Source organism: Enhydra lutris, unplaced genomic scaffold (genome assembly GCF_002288905.1).
Source record: "Enhydra lutris kenyoni isolate GAN:26980312 unplaced genomic scaffold, ASM228890v2 scaffoldscaffold30, whole genome shotgun sequence".
In the NCBI taxonomy this organism is placed as follows: domain Eukaryota; kingdom Metazoa; phylum Chordata; class Mammalia; order Carnivora; family Mustelidae; genus Enhydra; species Enhydra lutris.
Window position 1 is genome coordinate 10,364,018 of NW_019154114.1, and position 18,001 is coordinate 10,382,018.

At 39.3% G+C, this 18,001-nt stretch overlaps 1 protein-coding gene across 2 annotated transcripts in view; it reads right to left on the reverse strand.

Annotated features, from left to right (window-relative positions):
• Positions 1–18,001, reverse strand: part of LOC111152991 (golgi glycoprotein 1) — a 163,894-nt gene that overhangs the window by 47,738 nt on the left and 98,155 nt on the right. Inside the window, exon 2 of one of the 2 annotated variants that reach the window (XM_022511783.1) lies at positions 15,475–15,507. The exons of the other annotated variant lie outside the window; for it this stretch is intronic. Coding sequence (XP_022367491.1) covers positions 15,475–15,507 — 33 coding nt within the window. The remainder of the gene's footprint in view (positions 1–15,474; positions 15,508–18,001) is intronic. 2 annotated transcript variants of the gene reach the window in all.

Consider the following 18,001-nt stretch of genomic DNA (forward strand, 5'->3'; position numbering starts at 1 on the left):
GATTAGCAGTTAGCCACAGTAAAGGGGTAGGGAGAAGACTATTTTAGGTAAACGAAACAGCATGCATAGAAGCTCACCAAAAGAAAAACAGAGCATGTTAGAGGAACTGAAAGTTCAATGGAAGACTGATTCTGACAACCCTTGTAAGCCTTCTGAACTTCAACCCGAGAGTCACTGAAGGGAAATTAAGGGAATGACATGACCAGATCTCGTTGTTTTTTTTTTTTTTTTTTTTTTTTAGATTTTATTTATTTATTTGACAGACAGAGATCACAAGTAGGCAGAGAGAGAGAGAGAGATAAGGAAGCAGGCTCCCCGCTGAGCAGACAGCCCAACTCGGGGCTCAATCCCAGGATCCTGGGATCATGACCTGAGCCAAAGGCAGAGGCTTTAACCCAGTGAACCACCCAGGCGCCCCGCCAGATCTGCTTTTTAGAAGTATAACAGAGGCTTATATCACCTGTGTTGGGAACAACACAGAAATAAGCACTTAATTCCGTATAGGAGTACTGGGAAAAAAAAATCTGTGAATAAATAAAATACGAAAGATGAGTAGTATTTCTTCTCTTCCCCCCTAAAGAAAAAAACAAGCCAGCAAAAAGCTCTAACCCTTCAACTATCATCAATAAGTGAGTTTTTAGAAAAAAAAAAAACACTGGCCACCATCTATAACAAAAGCTCTAAAAGGAGCTGTGCCTTGCTCAGCACAGTGTATGCCCAGTGCCTACAAGAGTGAGTGACGGAACACACAGGCATCAACGAATATTTGTTAAATGGATGAACAAAAAAATAAATTTATACCATAATGAGTGACAGGTTCAACCAATAGGACATATGAGGCCAAACTGAGAATGTGGGTATAGGAGAAACTTAGTTCTAACTGAAGGAATCTTGGGCCTCCTGGCTCCACACAAGCAAAGACGAATCCAGTGATTCAAAAGACAAGGTTAGAATTTAGACAAACACATTTTACAATTATCTATGAATTGAGTCAGTACTACTTGGTCATTACATTTTATATTTTATTTTTTAATTTAATAAATAAAATATTTTAAAATATTATTTACCTGAGGGAGAGAAAGCATGAGCAGGGGAAGGCCAGAGGGAGAGGGAGAAGCAGACTCCCTGTTGAGCAGGGAGCCCAATGTGGGGGCTTGATCCCAGGACCACCTGAGCCCAAGGCAGATGCTTAACTGACTGAGCCACCCAGGTACCCCTAACTTTTGTATTTTAAAATTAAAGCAACATTCTTCTTTTAAAATTAAGAACATTCTGTGTGTACATCAAACCAAAGACTCCTTACTGAGTGACCTATGGCTGACTTCTTTGAAAGGAAGGAAGAAAGGAAAGGTGCCTGGGTGGCTCAGTCAGTTAGGTGCCTGCCTTTGGCTCAGGTCATGATCCCAGCGTCTTGGGATCGAGTCCCACATCAGGCTCCATGCCGAGCAGGGAGCCTGCTTCTCCCTCGCCCGCTCTGCCTGCCGCTCCCCCTGCCGCTCTCCCTGCTTGTGCTCTCTCTCTTTCTGTCAAATAAATAAATAAAATCTTAAAAAGAAAAAAAAAAAGGAAGGAAGGAACGAACGATGGAAGGTGGAAGGTAGAAGGAAGGAAGGAAGGGAGGGAGGGAGAAATAAGAAAGAAAACCTGTCTGGTAGCTCAAGGATATAGCATAAACAGCAAAAAATGACAGAAAAACTATAAAATACAGACTACAGGGTGCTTCCTTACTTTATCTAACACAAACTCAGATGTCCTGTAATGGCCTAGAAACTGATTTTCTGTCAAAGCCATTTAGATAATCACTTAGAGCTTCTGAAATGTCTTTAACTTTTAACTTTGGAATATCTAATTTTTGCTTTTAATTTTTTGAGGTTTAATTCACAGACTATAAAAGTCACCATTTTAAAGTGTCCAGATTCAGCGGCTTTCAGTACATTCACACGGTTGTGCAAACACCAGTGTCTAATTCGAGGACATGCTCGTCGTCCCCAACAGAAACCCCACAGCTGTTTTATCACTCCTCATCCTTCCTCCACCCATCCTTTACCAACCATGAATCTACGTCCTGGTCTTTTTTTTTAGTATGACCTAGTGACGCATTATTATTCTTTCAGGAATGAAAGTACAAATGGAATTCAACACAGGTTTCCACCTGTAAGTACCTTTTCTTCCAAGAGAACATAAACACACATTCATACCTGATTTTGGGAGTTGATTACCTGCATCATATTTGATACCTGTCCTGACCTCCTGAGTGGTTAAGTGGTTACTGTCAACTAGAAAAATAACTGCAATTTGACACTAAGTGCTATCGGTTAACAGGATGTAGTTCAGCTTCAATTTTCTTAAACACAAGATGTTCACTTATGAATCCACCCACTTACCCATCTCCCTCTCCTAGACACATACTGAGTAACTACTATAACCTGGAAACTTGCTAGATGACAACATGAAGGGTGAAGAAGAAAAAAAGCCACTGTCTCAGCATTCAAGGAGCTCAACCACAGGAGCCAAGAGACAAACAGTCAGCCTGGGAAGCAAATAAGCAATGGAAATATAGTGTGATAAATGTGACACCAGATGCATACCGGAGATGTTATGGGGATACGAAGGAAGAACACAGCTCAGTGAATGTAGAGGAGGGATACGTGGGGTGGTAGTGATTGTTATACCAGGCTCGATCCCCAGGAATAAGAAGGAATTTTGTCAGGTGAACTGAGGGAGACTGGGGTTCTAGGAGTACAAAGCTTAAAAGGACAGAAAGAGTAATTATAACTTCTAAGGACACCTATAGCTCAGGATGGCTGGGTTGATGTAATGAAAGATGGGGCTGGGCTGCAAACAGGGATCAGATCACACAGAGTATCAGAGCTCACCTTAAAGTATGTGTAGTTTATCTTAAAGGAAATGGGAAGCCAGTGAACAACTTAACCAGAGAACTCAAAAGGTCAACTTTAGTCACAGTGCAAAGAAAGGCCAGACTAGGGGAGGTTAGCAGACCAGTTAAAGGCAAGAACTGCTGGATGGGAGAAATGGGATGTATCTGAAAAAGTCAGGGTAGTGACAAGTTTTTGGTACAGATGGTGAAGGGAAAACCTCCCTTCATAGTCAAGCTCCTTGAAAGCCTGAATAGCTCATTTTATCCACTTACTCTTCTATTCATCTTAAAAATTTTAGATCAAAACTGTTTAGTCAAATAGTTCTATAAACACAGATAAAAAATCAGACCAGTTCCCTGACAAGTCCCTTCTGAAGTCCTACCAACTCCCCAGAGACAAATACTTTAAATTCCTTTAGCTTTTTCTAAGGATAATTAACTCTACACTTTTTAAAAAAGATTTTATTTATTTGAGAGAATGAAAGCGAGAGAGACAGAGGGGGTGGGGGAAAACAGAGGGACAGGGAGAAGCAGACTTCCCACTAAGCAGGGAGGCCACGACATAGGGCTCGATCCCAGGATCCTGGGATTATGACCTGAGCTGAAGGCAAACACTTAACCAACTGAGCCACCCAGGCGGCCCTAACTCTACACTTTTATTAAACTACTTGCTGTTTCCTGACTTGTTAGTTTTAGATATTCTGTAATAGCTTTATACTACAGAAGATAAGGAATGAACTTTAATATGCTTTTTCCTGATCCCAATATAGATAAATCACAATGCTAGATAGAATTTACATTATTGATGATGTAAAAGAGCATACATCCTGAGAAATACATAATAGTATTATTATCAGACAGAGTAGAAATGTGAAATCAGCAGCTCGAGTCTGGAGGTCTGTAGAGAGGATAGAATACAGGAACCGCAACTTGTCACCAGAGCATCACCAACTTCTCTTCAACAGAAATCCTGGCAGCAGTCTGCGTAGTCATCTGGAGGTAAGTTCTCTCCAGGTAACAGCTCAGGTGTGAGAAGACAAGACCCACAGTGGGCACTGGAAGGAGGTGCCTTGGCTTAGAAGACTCAAGAGCCATGGGAGCCACCATCTCCAGTAACAACCCTCTGGCCATAGCTTTCAGGGTCCCCACGAGGGAAATACTCAGGTACCAGTCACCACATCAGGGAAGCCCGAAGTATGGCACCCTTAGTGAGTAAGTATAATTCAGGGAGTGTGATGCCTCCATCTTTGTTCTTCTTTCTCAAGACTGTTCTTGGCGGGGAGCCTGGGTGGCTCAGTGGGTTAAAGCCTCTGCCTTTGGCCCAGGTCATGATCTCAGAGTCCTGGGATCAAGCCCCGCATCAGGCTCTCTGCTCCACAGGGAGCCACTTCTCCTCTATGCCTGCCTCTCTGCCTACTTGTGATCTCTGTCAAATAAATAAATAAAATCTTAAAAAAAAAAAAAAAAAAAAAAAAAGAAGACTGTTCTTGGCTATTTGGGGGTCTTTATGGTTCCATACAAATTTTAGGATCACTTGTTCTATTTCTGTGAAAAGTGCCATGAGAATTTTGATAGGCATTGCACTGAATCTATATACTGCTTTGGATAATACGGACATTTTAACAATATTAATTCTTCTAATCCATAAGCATGGAGTATCTTTCCATTTATTTGTGTCTTCAATTTCTTTCACTGATGTGTTGTAGTTTACACTATACAGCACTTTTAGTTCCTTGGTTAAATTTACCTTACCCATTTTTCTATTCGTCTTTTCTTCATTGCTTTGTACGAATTCTTAAAATATTTTGGACATGTGGTCAGATATATGTATTAAAATGTTTTCTCCTCTATGGGGCGCCTGGGTGGCTCAGTGGGTTAAGCCGCTGCCTTCGGCTCAGGTCATGATCTCAGAGTCATGGGATCGAGCCCCGCATCGGGCTCTCTGCTCTCTAGGGGAGCCTGCTTCCTCCTCTCTCTCTGCCTGCCTCTCTGCCTGCTTGTGATCTCTCTGTCAAATAAATAAATAAAATCTTAAAAAAAAAAAAATGTTTTCTCCTCTATGACTTGCATTTTCACACTCTTAATATCATATTTAACAAAATAAAATGCAATGTAATGTAATTTATCAATCTTTTGCTTTATGCTCACTGCTTTTGTTTCCCATTTATTCTTTGCTAATCTCATGGTCATGAAAGTATTCTTTTATGTTACCTTCTAGAAGTTTTGCTGTTTTAATTTTCACATTTAGACCTATAAACATCTAGAACTGATTTTCTGTGAGTCCTGTACAACAGGGATGAAATTCTTTATTCAAATGTCTCTCTGTCTCTAGATATAGAAAGATACATAGATAGATCGTTTCTGGACTCACTCTGTTCCACTGTTCTATTCGTTGGCCCTTGTGCCTCTATCATTCTGCATCACTTATTGCTACTTTACATTAGGTCTTCAACCAGGTGGTGCAATTTTTTTGTGTGTGGCTCTTTTCAAGACTGTGTTGGCTATTATTGGAATTCTGTGTTTCCAAATAAATTTTGGAATCAGCTTGTCATTTTAATAACAACAAATAAAGGATGGCAGAGAATCTACAACTTAATAAGAGTTCTAATATTTTTATAATACTGAGTCTTCCAACTCATGAGCATAGTATATATATTCCTTCATTTATTTAAGTCTTCTAATTTCTCTGAAAAACATTTTGTAGTTATCTGTGGAGAGGTCTTACACATTTTTGTTAATTTTTTTTTTAAATTTTTTTAAAAGATTTTATTTATTTATTTATTTGACAGAGAGAGAGAGAGAGAGATCACAAGCAGGCAGAGAGGCAGGTAGAGAGAGAGGAGGAAGCAGGCTCCCTGCTGAGCAGAGAGCCTGATGTGGGGCTCGATCCCAGGACCCTGAGATCATGACCTGAGCCGAAGGCAGTGGCTTAACCCACTGAGCCACCCAGGCGCCCCTGTTAGATTTATTCTTAAGTATCTGATGTTTTATATGCTAAATAGTGTCACTTAAAAAAAACATTTATTTATTTATGGAGGGATGGGCAGAGAGTCTTAAGCAGACTTCACACTGAACTCAGATTTGGTTGTGAGGCTTGATCTCACAACACTGAGATCATGATCTGAACGGAAAGCAAGAGTTGGACGCCTGACCAACTGCACCACCCCTACACAATGTCACTTTTTAAATTTTTCTTTAAGATTATTTATTCTTTAAGATTTATTTATTTACTTATTTGACAGGGAGAGAGAGAGATACAATGGGAGAGGGGACACAAGCAGTGGGAGTGGGAGAGGGAGAACCAGGCTTCCTGCTGAGCAGGGAGCCCAGTGCGGGGGCTCAATCCCACGACCCTGGGACCATGACCTGAGCTGAAACCCTTAATAAATGAGCCATGCAGGTGCCCCCACAGTGTCACTTTTAAGTTCACTGGAGAAATATGCTTGTTACTACTATATAAAAACATAATTAAGTTTTATGTATTGATCTTATACCCAAGGTCATTATTAAATTCATCTAGTGATCGTCTATCTGTAAATTCTTTTGGGTTTTCTACTCAATCATGTCATCTGTAAATAATGAGTTTATTTTTTCCTTTCCAATTGTTTTTAAGTAATCTCTACACCAACCCAGGGCTCAAACTTACAACCCCAAGATCAAGAGTCTCACGTTCCACCGAATGAGCCAGCCAGGCACCCTCCTTTCTAATTTTTACCTATTTTCTTTTTTCTTACCTTACTACACATGGGCTAGGATCTCTGTGACCATGAGCCAACTATGTCTTGGTGCCAATCTTGGGTAGAAAGCTGTTAATATTTCATCATGTTTGCTGTAGGTCTTTTTTTTTTTCAGTCTAGATGTAGCCCTTTACACTTTATTAGACATTAGGACTTAATACATATTTAGAATTCTTTCACTTCTTCACTGTTACTAATGTGTATCAGTCTTTCCAATTACAAAAGAAAATGTATATTGCTCTTTTTTCTGCTTGTATCCCATTGGGAAGTGGTTTCTCTTTATCATTTTATTTTATTTTCATTATGACAAATGTACTCTTTAATTCCTATCTCCCATTTCACCCATCCCCCCACTCACCTCCCCTCTTGTAACCAACAGTTTGTCTTCCATAGTTAAGAGTCTGTTTCTTAGTTTGTTTCTTCTTCTTGTCTTTTGCTACCTTGTTTTGTTCAATTTCACGTAAGAACATACAATATTCGTCTTTCTCTTATTTTCGCTTAGCATTATATTCTCTATATCCATCCATGATGTTTCAAGGGGCAAGATTTCATTCATTTTTATGGCTGAGTAATATTCCTATATATTTATTATATTCTTTTATGATTACCTTTTCTTTCCCATTCATCTATGTACGGACACTTGGGCTCTTTCCATAGTTTGGCTATTGTAAATAATGTTGCTATGAACATCAGGGTGCATGTATTATCCCTTTGAATTAATGTTTTTCTATTTTTTGGGTAAATACCAAGTAGTGTGATTATTAGATAACAGGGTAGTTCTATTTTTAATTTTTTGAGGAAACTTCATGCTGTTTTTCACAGTGGCTGCTCTAGTGTACATTCCCATGAACAGTGCCCAAGGGTTTCTTTTTCTCCAATCCTCACCAACACTTGTTTCTTGTGTTGTTGATTTTAGTCATTTTGACAGGTGTAAAGTGAGAGCTCAGTGTAGTTTTGATTTGCATTTCCCTGATCAAGAATGATGGTGCGTATCTTTACATGTGTCTGCTCGCCATCTGGATGTCTTCTTTGGAGAAATGTCTGTTTATGTCTTCTGCCTATTTTTAATTGGATTATTTATTTTGGGGGTATTGAATTGTAATACTTCTTTGTATTTTTTGGATATTAACCCTTTATTGGATATGCCTTTTTAGCTTTGTTGATTGTTTCCTTTGCTGTGCAGAAACATTTTATTTTCATGTGTCCCAATGGTTTATTTTTGCTGCTATTGGTCTTTTTTTTTTTTTTTAAAGATTTTATTTAATTATTTGTCAGAGAGAGAGAGGGAGAGAGAGCAAGCACAGGCAGACAGAATGACAGGCAGAGGCAGAGGGAGAAGCAGGCTCCCTGATGAGCAAGGAGCCCGATGTGGGACTCGATCCCAGGACGCTGGGATCATGACCTGAGCCGAAGGCAGCTGCTTAACCAACTGAGCCACCCAGGTGTCCCGCTATTGGTCTTTTTATAACCACACATTATCAGGTTAATTAAATTAATTCTGTTCTAAGATGGGTGTTGAAATTAGAAATCTGAACCTTAACTGGCTAACTGATGATAGTAAGGAATTATGATATTTTCAGATATAACAGTATTGTGGCTATTTTTTAAATAAAGCCTTGGGGCGCCTGGGTGGCTCAGAGTGTTAAAGCCTCTGCCTTCGGCTCAGGTCATGATTCCAGGGTCCTGGGATCGAGCCCCACATCGGGCTCTTTCCTTGGTGGGGAGCCTGCTTCCTCCTCTCTCTCTCTCTGCCTGCCTCTCTGTCTACTTGTGATCTCTCTCTGTCCAATAAATAAATAAAATCTTTAAAAATAAAAAAAAAATAAAAAATAAAAAAAAAATAAAAAATAAATAAATAAAGCCTTATCTTTTAGAGGTATTTAACAAAATATTAACAAATGAAATGATGTATGGGTTCTGCTTCAAAATAATACAAAAGGAGGGGAAGTAAGCAGGAAGAGAGATGACACAAGATGGATCTGAATAAATAATGGAAGCTGGGTGGTAATTACATGAGGGTTGATTATACTATAATCCTGAGATAAAATTTATGTACTACTGAATTCACCCTTCTAAAGTATAATTTAGTGTCTACTAGTATATTCAAATTTTGACAACCGTCACCACTATCTAATTCTAGAATATTTTCATCATCCCAACATGAAAGTTCATGGAGTTAAAGAGTATAATGGTAAGCAAAGTAAGTTAGTCAGAGAAAGACAAATACCATATGATCTCATTATATGTGGAATTTAAGAAACCAAACAAACAAGCAAAGAGAGAAAAAAGAGAGAGAGAGAGACAAACCAAGAAACAGACTCTTAACAGCAGGTAACAAACTGATGGTTACCAGAGGGGAGATGGTAGGAGGATAGGTGAAATAGGTGATGGGAATTAAGGAGTGCAACTGTTATGATGAGGACTGAGTGATGTATGGAATTGTTGAATCACTATATTGTACACCTGAAATTCATATAACACTGTATGTTAAGTGAACTGGAATTAAATAATAATAACGATAATAAATTTTAAAAAAGAAATGCCATACCTAGTAGCAGTCACTTCCTACTGCCCACTTCCCCCAGCCCTTGGCAACCACTAATCTTCTGTTGATTTGCCTATTCTAGACATTTCATATAAACAGAAACATAAAATATGTAACCTTTTGTGTCCAGTTCCCAAGTTTCATCTTTACTGTGGTATGTTATCAGTACTTCATTCCTTTTTCCTGCCAAATATTATTCTACTATATGGCTATATCATGTCTCATTTATCCATTATCAGTTGATAGACATTTGGGCTGTTTCTACTTGTTCAATGCTATAATTATTGCTTCTATGAACACCTGTGTACACATTTTTATGTGAACATGATTTCAACCATCTTGGGAGTCTCTAGGAGTTGAACTAATTGTTCAGATCACAACTGTTTAACCTTTTGAAGAACTACCAGACTATCTTCTGTAGTGGCTACACTATTTCACATTCCTACCAGCAATGTATGAGGATTCCAATTTCCCCATATTTTCAACATCCGTTATTGTCTATCTTTTTTATTACAGTCATCCTAGTAGGTATAATACAATATCTTGTAATTCTGATTTGCATTTCCTTAAGATGAATGTTGTTGAGCATCTTTTCATGTGCTTATTGGCCATCAGAGAGATGTCTATTCAAATCCATTGCTTATTTTAAAATTTGTTTATTGTTGAGTTGTAAGAAGCTTTTTTTAATATGTTCTCATTACTAGACCCTTATTGGATATATGATTTGCAAATATTTTCTCTCATTCCGTGGGCTGTCTTTCAATTTTCTTGACAGTACTCTCTGAAGCCACAGAAGTTTTTAATTTTGATGAAGTTCACTTTATTTTTTCTTTGGTTAGTTGTGCTTTAGGTATCATACCTTAAAAACCTTTACCTAATCTAATGCCATTAAGATTTACATCTACAGTTTTGTCTGGGTGATTTATAATTTAGCTCTTTGATCCATTTTTATCTATGGTATGAAATAGGGGTCCACATTAATCTTGAGGTATGTGGATATCAAGCTGTTCCAGAACCATCTGTTGAAAAGTCTACTGTTTCCCCCCAGTGTATTATCTTGGCACCCTTGCTGAAAATCAGTTCACTATAAATGAATGTGTTTTTTTCTGAATTCTCAATTCTATTACACTGATCTATATATCTATCCTTATGCAAGTACCACACAGTCTTGATTACTGTGGCTCTACAGTACATTTTGAAATCGGGAATTATGAATGCTCCAACTTTGTTCTTTTTTCAAGACTGTTTCGGCTATTCTGGATCCCTCGCATTTCCATATGAATTTTAGGGTCAGTATGTCAATTTCTACAAAGTTGTCAGCAGAAATTTTGACAGGAATTGCACTGAATCTAAATCAACTTGGAGAGTATTACCATCTTAACAATATTATGTTTTCCAATCCATGAAACAGGATGTCTTTTCCTTTAAATCATCTTTAATTTTGTTCAAAGATGTTTTCCATGGAGTTCAGTATACCAGTCTTATACTTTTTTGGTTAAATTTCTTTTTTTTTTTTTTAAAGGATTTTATTTATTTATTTGGCAGAGATCACAAGCAGGCAGAGAGGCAGGCAGAGAGAGGGGGAAACAGGTTCCCAGCTGAGCAGAGAGCCTGATACGGGGCTCAATCCCAGGATCCTGAGATCATGACCAGAGCAGAAGGCAGAGGCTCAACCCACTGAACCACCTAAGCGCCCCATGTTAAATTTATTCTTAAGTATTTGATTCTTCTTGATGCTATCGTAAATAAAGTTGTTTTAATTTCCTTTTCAGATCATTCACTGCTGGTCAGTAGCAATACAACTGGTTTTTTAATCTACTAATGTTATATCCTGCAGCCTGCAGTCTAATTACTAACGTTAGAAAATTTCCCATAGTAGAAGCTTAAAAAACCAGTACTGAATTTAGTCAAATGAGTTAATGTACCTACTGAGATGATGACATAACTTTTTCTCCTTTATTGTAACTAAATTTTCAAATGTTAAATTAACCTCACAGTTCTGCAATAAATCCAGTGCAGTCCTGATGTATTTCCCTTCTTATATTTTAGTGGATTCAGTTTGCTACTAATTTGGTTAACGTTTTTTAATCTATGGTTCACAAGTGACACTGGCCTATGTTTTCCTTCTTGTTTTATCCTTGTTATGTGATACTAAGGTTATGTTAGCCTCATAATGAATAGAAAAAACATTTCCACTTCTTTTTAATCCTTTAAAAGACTGATATTGGGGGGGGCGCCTGGGTGGCTCAGTGGGTTAGGCCTCTGCCTTTGGCTCAGGTCGTGATCTCAGGGTCCTGGGATCGAGCCCTGCATCGGGCTCTCTGCTCAGCAGGGAGCCTGCTTCCTCCTCTCTCTCTCTGCCTGCCTCTCTGCCTACTTGTGGTCTCTGTCAGATAAATAAATTAAAAAAAAAAAAAAAAGACTGATATTGGGGCACCTAGGTGGCTCAGTCAGTTAAGTATCTATCTTCAGCTCAGGTCATGATCCCAGAGTCCTGGTTTAAGCCCCACACTGGGCTCCCTGCTCAGTGAGGAGCCTGATTCTCCCTCTCCCTCTGTATCTCCCCCAGCTTGTGTGCAAGTTGTCTATCTCTAATAAATAAATAAAATCCTTTTTAAAAGATTCTATTTACTTATTCATGAGAGAGACAGAGAGAGAGAGAGAGAGAGAGAGAGAGAGGAGCAGAGGCAAAGGGAGAAGCAGGCTCCCAAGGTGCAGGGAGTCCAATGTGGGACTCGATCCCAGGACCCCAGGATCCTGGGATCCAGATGCTTAACCATCTGAGCCACCCACGTGCCCAATAAAATCTTTAAAAATAAATAAATAAAAACAAAATAAAAGACTGGTGATGGTGCTCCTGGGTAGCTCGGTGGCTGGGCATCTGACTTCAGCTCAGGGTCATGATCTCAGGGTTCTGGAATCCAGCGTCATGCTTCTCACTGAGCAGAGAGTCTGCCTTTTCCTCTCCCTCCCTCTCTGCCCCTCCCCCTGTACATGCTCTCGCTCTCTCAAATAAATAAAATCTTTTAAATAAATAAGTAAATAAAAGACTGGTGTTGCTTTTTACCTTCTGCTAATAAATCCATCTGGTCCTGAAGTTTCTTTATGGGATTTTTATTTAAAGCTTCATTTTTAAAAAAAATTTTTAAGGGACATTTGGATGGCTCAGTTGGTTGAGTGGCTGCCTTCACCTCAGGTCTTGATTCTGGAGTCCTCAGATCAAGCCCCACATCAGGCTCCCTGCTCAGCGGGGAGTCTGCTTCTCCTTCTGCCCTTCACCCCGCTTGTTCTCTCTGACCCCACTTGCTCTCTCTGGTTCTATCTCAAATAAATAAATAAAAACTTTATAAATATATATATATTTTTAAAGTTTTATTCATTTAAGTAATCTCTACATCCCACGTGGTGCTCAAACTTAAAACACCAAGATCAAGAATTGCATGCTCCACTGACTGAACCAGTCAGCCAGTAAAGATTTTTATTTACAGATTCATTTTTTAAAATAAATATAGGCTACACAAATTCTCTACTTCTTGTGTTGGTTTTGGTAAATTTCTTTCTCTAGTAATTTGTCCACTGTGCAAACATTTTCAAATATATTGGCCTAACAATTCTTCATAACTAATTTTATCTCTTGCTTAACAACACTAACTCATTCCAGAACACCCCCAGTAGGTGGAAAGCTGTTTAATTTTTTAAACTTGATCCACTAATTTTAATGGGAAAGATTATCATGCAACCCATCCCAACCCAAAAAAGTATATTAGTTTGCTAGGGCTGTCTAACAAAATACCACAGACCAGTTGGCTTAAACAAGAGATTTATTTTCTCACAATTCTGGAGTTTAGATGTCTGAGATTAAGGTGTTAGCAGTACTGATTTCTTCTGAGACTTCTCTTCTTGTATCCTCACATGGTTTTCCCTCTGCCTCTGTGTCCTAATCTTCTCTTTTTGTAAGGACATAATTTCCTATTTCCTGTACACTCTTTGTCCCTATTTTTAACAGTGTCAAAACCTTCCTCTTCTCAAGCCTTTTAGGACTCCTAGGTCACAGATTAGCAACTTTCTGGGATTCCCCTATGCCAGAGTCACTTGACTGATGGATTTTGAATATTTTCCCTAATTTTTTGCTTCATAAATAATGCCACAATATCCTCTTATGGACATATTTGAATCCATTCTTTTAAGTATAACTATTACCACTTCTATTCTTAGAAGTAAAAACATTAGGCCAAAGTACATATGTATTTTAAGTTGACTGCTTTACAAAGAAGTTTTCATATTTATATTCTTATTCACAGGCAGAGCAGAGTTTAACAACCTTTTCTGCAAAAGGCCAGAAAGAAAAATCTTTTATACTTCTAGGGACCTACATACAGTTAACTGTTGAAATTACTCAATCTTTCTATTATAGCATGGAAAGCAACCAAAGATAGTATGTAACTGAATGGGTGTGGGAGTGTTCCAATAAAACTTTATGCATAAAAATAGGCAGTGGTCTGGATTAGGCCAATGGGTAGCAGCTGGCTAATCAGTGGGCTAGAGAAAGCTTGTATCCCCATATTCCCATCAATATTATGTACTTATCAAATTTTTTATATTTGCTAATCAGATGGATGAAAATAATGCACTCATTTGTCTTTTAATTTTCACACTTTTAACTATAAGAGACAATCAAATTTTAATGCTTTATTAGACATCTTTTTCATTACCTGTGAATAAACTATTTATACATGTTGCCTATTTTTATTTTTATTTTTAAAAAATATTTTATTTAGGGCGCCTGGGTGGCTCAGTAGTTAAGGGGCTGACTTCGACCCAGGTCATGATCCTAGCATCCTGGGATCAAGCCCCACATCGGGCACCCTGCTCCTCGGGAAGCCTGCTTCTCCCTCTTCCACTCCTCCTGTTTGTGTTCCCTCTCTCACTGTATCTCTCTCTGTCAAATAAATAAAAAAAAAATCTTTTTAAAAGATTTTTAAAGATTTTTTTTTTAAAGATTTAAAAATCTTGGGGCGCCTGGGTGGCTCAGTGGGTTAAGCCGCTGCCTTTGGCTCGGGTCGTGGTCTCAGGGTCCTGGGATCGAGCCCCGCATCGGGCTCTCTGCTCAGCAGGGAGCCTGCTTCCTCCTCTCTCTCTGCCTGCCTCTCTGCCTGCTTGTGATCTCTCTCTGTCAAATAAATAAATAAAATCTTAAAAAAAAAAAAAAGATTTAAAAATCTTTAAAAAAGATTTTATTTATTTATTTGACAGAGAGAGAGAGAAAACAAGCACAAGCATGGGGAGCGGCAAGCAGATGGAGAGGGAGAAAGAGAAGCAGCCTCCCTGCGGAGGGGGCAGTCCAACGCAGGACTGGATCTTAGGACCCCAGGATCATGACCTAAGCTGAAGGCAGATGCTTAACCAACTGAGCCTCCCAGGGGCCCCTGTTGCCTATGTTTATTATCAGCACTTTCTATTAAAGAATATAGTTTGGGGCACCTGGGTGGCTCAGTCAGTTAAGCATCCACCTCTTGGTTTCAGCTTAGGTCAGAATCTCAGGTCACCCCTATACAAATGATTTTTAATGTGTTAATTCTAGTTATCTCTAGAGTGTGTGTGTGTGTATGTGTGTGTATAAAACCTTTAACATAGGGTGCCTGGGTGGCTCAGTCAGCCATGTGTCTGCCTTCGGCTCAAATCATGATCCCAGGGTCCTGGGATGGAGCCCCGCGTGGGGCTCCCTGTTCAGCAGGAGTCTGCTTCTCCCTCTCCCTCTCCCTCTATCCACCCACATGCTCTGTCTCAAATAACCAAATAAAATCTTTGAAAATATAAAAATAAAGTTGTAAGCATGATAAGCAGAGAAACAATTATTTTCAAATGGTAGCTATAACTGAAGTAAAAATTAAGCTTAAGTACATAAATATTTGACAAAATCTGCTTGTTTCTAGAATGGACGGGCATTTGCAGATTTACCATGGTCCTTAAATAAGTTTTATCATCCTTGTTAAGAGTAAGAAAATCTGGGCACCCGGTGGCTCAGTTGTTAGGCGTCTGCCTTTGGCTCAGTTCATGATCCCGGGGTCCTGGGATCAAGCCCCGCACTGGGCTCCCTGCTCAGCGGGAATCCTGCTTCTCCCTCTTCTACTCCCCCTTGCTGTATTCCCTCTCTCACTGTCTCTGTCAAATAAATAAATAAATAAAATCTTTAAAAAAAAAAAAAAGAGTAAGAGTATTTAAGAAGACATGTTTCCCGGAACAACAGGAAAAGCCTCCTGAATCTGCCATATATATAAAGCACATATGGTGAGTTATGGAAAATCCATACTTACATGATTGCAGTCTGAAGAAATCTCATTTTCAGGCTAAAAGGAAAAAAAAAGAGAGATGATGTTAAAAAAAAAAAAACCCTCAAGTTTTCAAATACCACCAAAATAAACTCAAAACAAGAAATCTGAATATTTAACTGAATATGTTTCTTCAATTTAAGAAATAAAATGGGCTTATAAGTGTTTTAGATTGCCAGGGAGGAATATACCAGAAAAGCAGATGAGACATAATCATTTTCTAATCAATCACTTCTAATCAATGGTACATCCTGAAAATGGGGAAAATGGAAAAGAAAGTAGTAAAGAGGGAAGAGTTCAAGATGGCAGAGGAGTAGGGGACCTAAATTTCATCTGGCCCAGGAATTCAGCTAGATAGCTATCAAAGCATTCTGGACACCTACCAACTCAACAGGAGATTGAAGAAAAGAATAGCAGCAACTCTATGAGCAGAAAAGTGACCACTTTCTGGAAGGTAGGACCTGCAGAGAAGTGAATCTGAGATGTACGGGAAGACCGCAGGGTGGGGGGTACTTCTGTCAGCTGGCTACTGGCAAATGATACAGCAGCAGAGCACAAAATTGGGACTTCTGGAAGTTTGCTCCGGTGAGGAATTTAACTCTGGTGGCTAAGCAAGGGGTGGAACCCTCACCGGAACAGTGTGGTCTCGGGACTCTCGGGGTCACAGAAAGACCAGGGTTGCATGAGTGTGGCAGAACTCCAGGCATTGGAGCAGGGAAGCTGGCTCCAAAGACTGAGCCGAGGAGTGGGCTCTCAGCTCAGGATTGCCATAAACTGATATGCAGTACAGTTGGGCCACTGCACTTTGAGCTGGGGCCCAACACATGGCAGAACCAGAAAGACTTCCCTTCCTCCCCAAGGATGAGCAGCAGGGGAGCCCGATGCAGGGATCTGCTGGGTTTGGAGATGCCATATGGGGCCATGTGCCAGAAATAGAAACGCACTGTCACAGGCTGGGTGAGTACAGAGTGTGGCCAGAGACCAGGGAGAGAGGAGTGATTGACTGCTTTTCTCTGAGGGTGCACTAAGGAGTGGGGACCCAAGCTCTCAGCTCCTCTGGGGCCAGAGATTGGGAGGCTGCCATTTTCACTCTCCTCCTCAAAAGTTGTGTGGAAAGCTGTTAGGGAACAAAAACTACAGAGAGCAAACCAAGCAGATTACTTAGCCTGGCCGCTGGCAAGGGCGATGCAATTCCGCCTGGGGCAAATACACTTGAGAATCAATGCAACGGGCCCCTCCCCCAGAAGATCAGCAAGAACATCCAGCCAAGACCAAGTTTACCAAGTTTACTGCAAAACTCCAGTGCTAGGGGAATACAGCACATAGAATTCATGGCCTTTTCCCCATGATTCTTTAGTCTTTCAACTTTAATTTTTAAAATTTTATTATTTTTTGTTTCTTTTTCTTTCTTTTTCTCATTTTTATTTCCTTTTTCAACCAACTTCTTACCATTTCCCTTTTAAAAACCTTTTTAAAATTTCATTTTTGCAGTTGTATCACATCCATTCATTGTATTTAACCTTATTTTTGTATATATGTAAGTTTTTCTTTCTTTTAAAATTCTGGGATCCAGCTTCTTCTAACAGACCAAAATACACCCAAAATCCAGTATATGGCTCTGTTCTATGAAACAGCCTGATCATATTCTTCCCCCCTACCCCCACCTGTGGGTCTCTTCTGATTTGTTTTGTGTACATTTCTCTGGAGTCATTGTTACCATTTAGCATTTTGTTCTCTCATTCATCTATTCTTCTCTGGACAAAATGGAAAAACTCACCTCAAAAAATAGAGTAAGAGACAGTACCAACTGCCAGGGACCTAATCAATATAGACATTAGTAAGACATTAGAACTAGAGTTCAGAATAATGATTATAAAGATACTAGCCGGGCTTAGAAAAAAGCACAGAGGACACTAGGGAATCCCTGGAGAATTAAAATCTAACCAAGTCAACATCAAAAAGGCTTTTAATGAGATGCAATAAAAAATTGAGGCTCTTACTACTAGGATAAATGAGGCAGAAGAGAGAATTAGTAACATGAAAGGCCAAATGATGGAAAATAAAGACACTGAAAGAGAGAGAGAGAGATAAACAACTACTGCATCACGAGGGGAGAATTCGAGAGATAAGTGATACCATAAAGTGAAACGATATTAGAATAATTGGGATGCCAGAAGAAGAAAGACAGGGGCAGAAGTATACTGGAGCAAATTATAGTGGAGAACTTCCCTAATTTAGGGGAGGAAACAGGCATCAAAATCCAGGAGGCTCAGAAAACCCCCCTCAAAATCAATAAAAACAGATCAACACCCCGACACCTAATAGTAAAACTATGAATCTCAGAGACAAACAGAAAAGTCCTAATAGCAGCTCGGGACAAGACGTCTGTAACCTACAATGGTAGAAACATTTGATTGGTAGCAGACCTATCTACAGAGACGTGGCAGGCTGGAAAGGACTGGCATGATCCAGGTACTAAGCGAAAAAAATATGCAGCCAAGAATACTATATC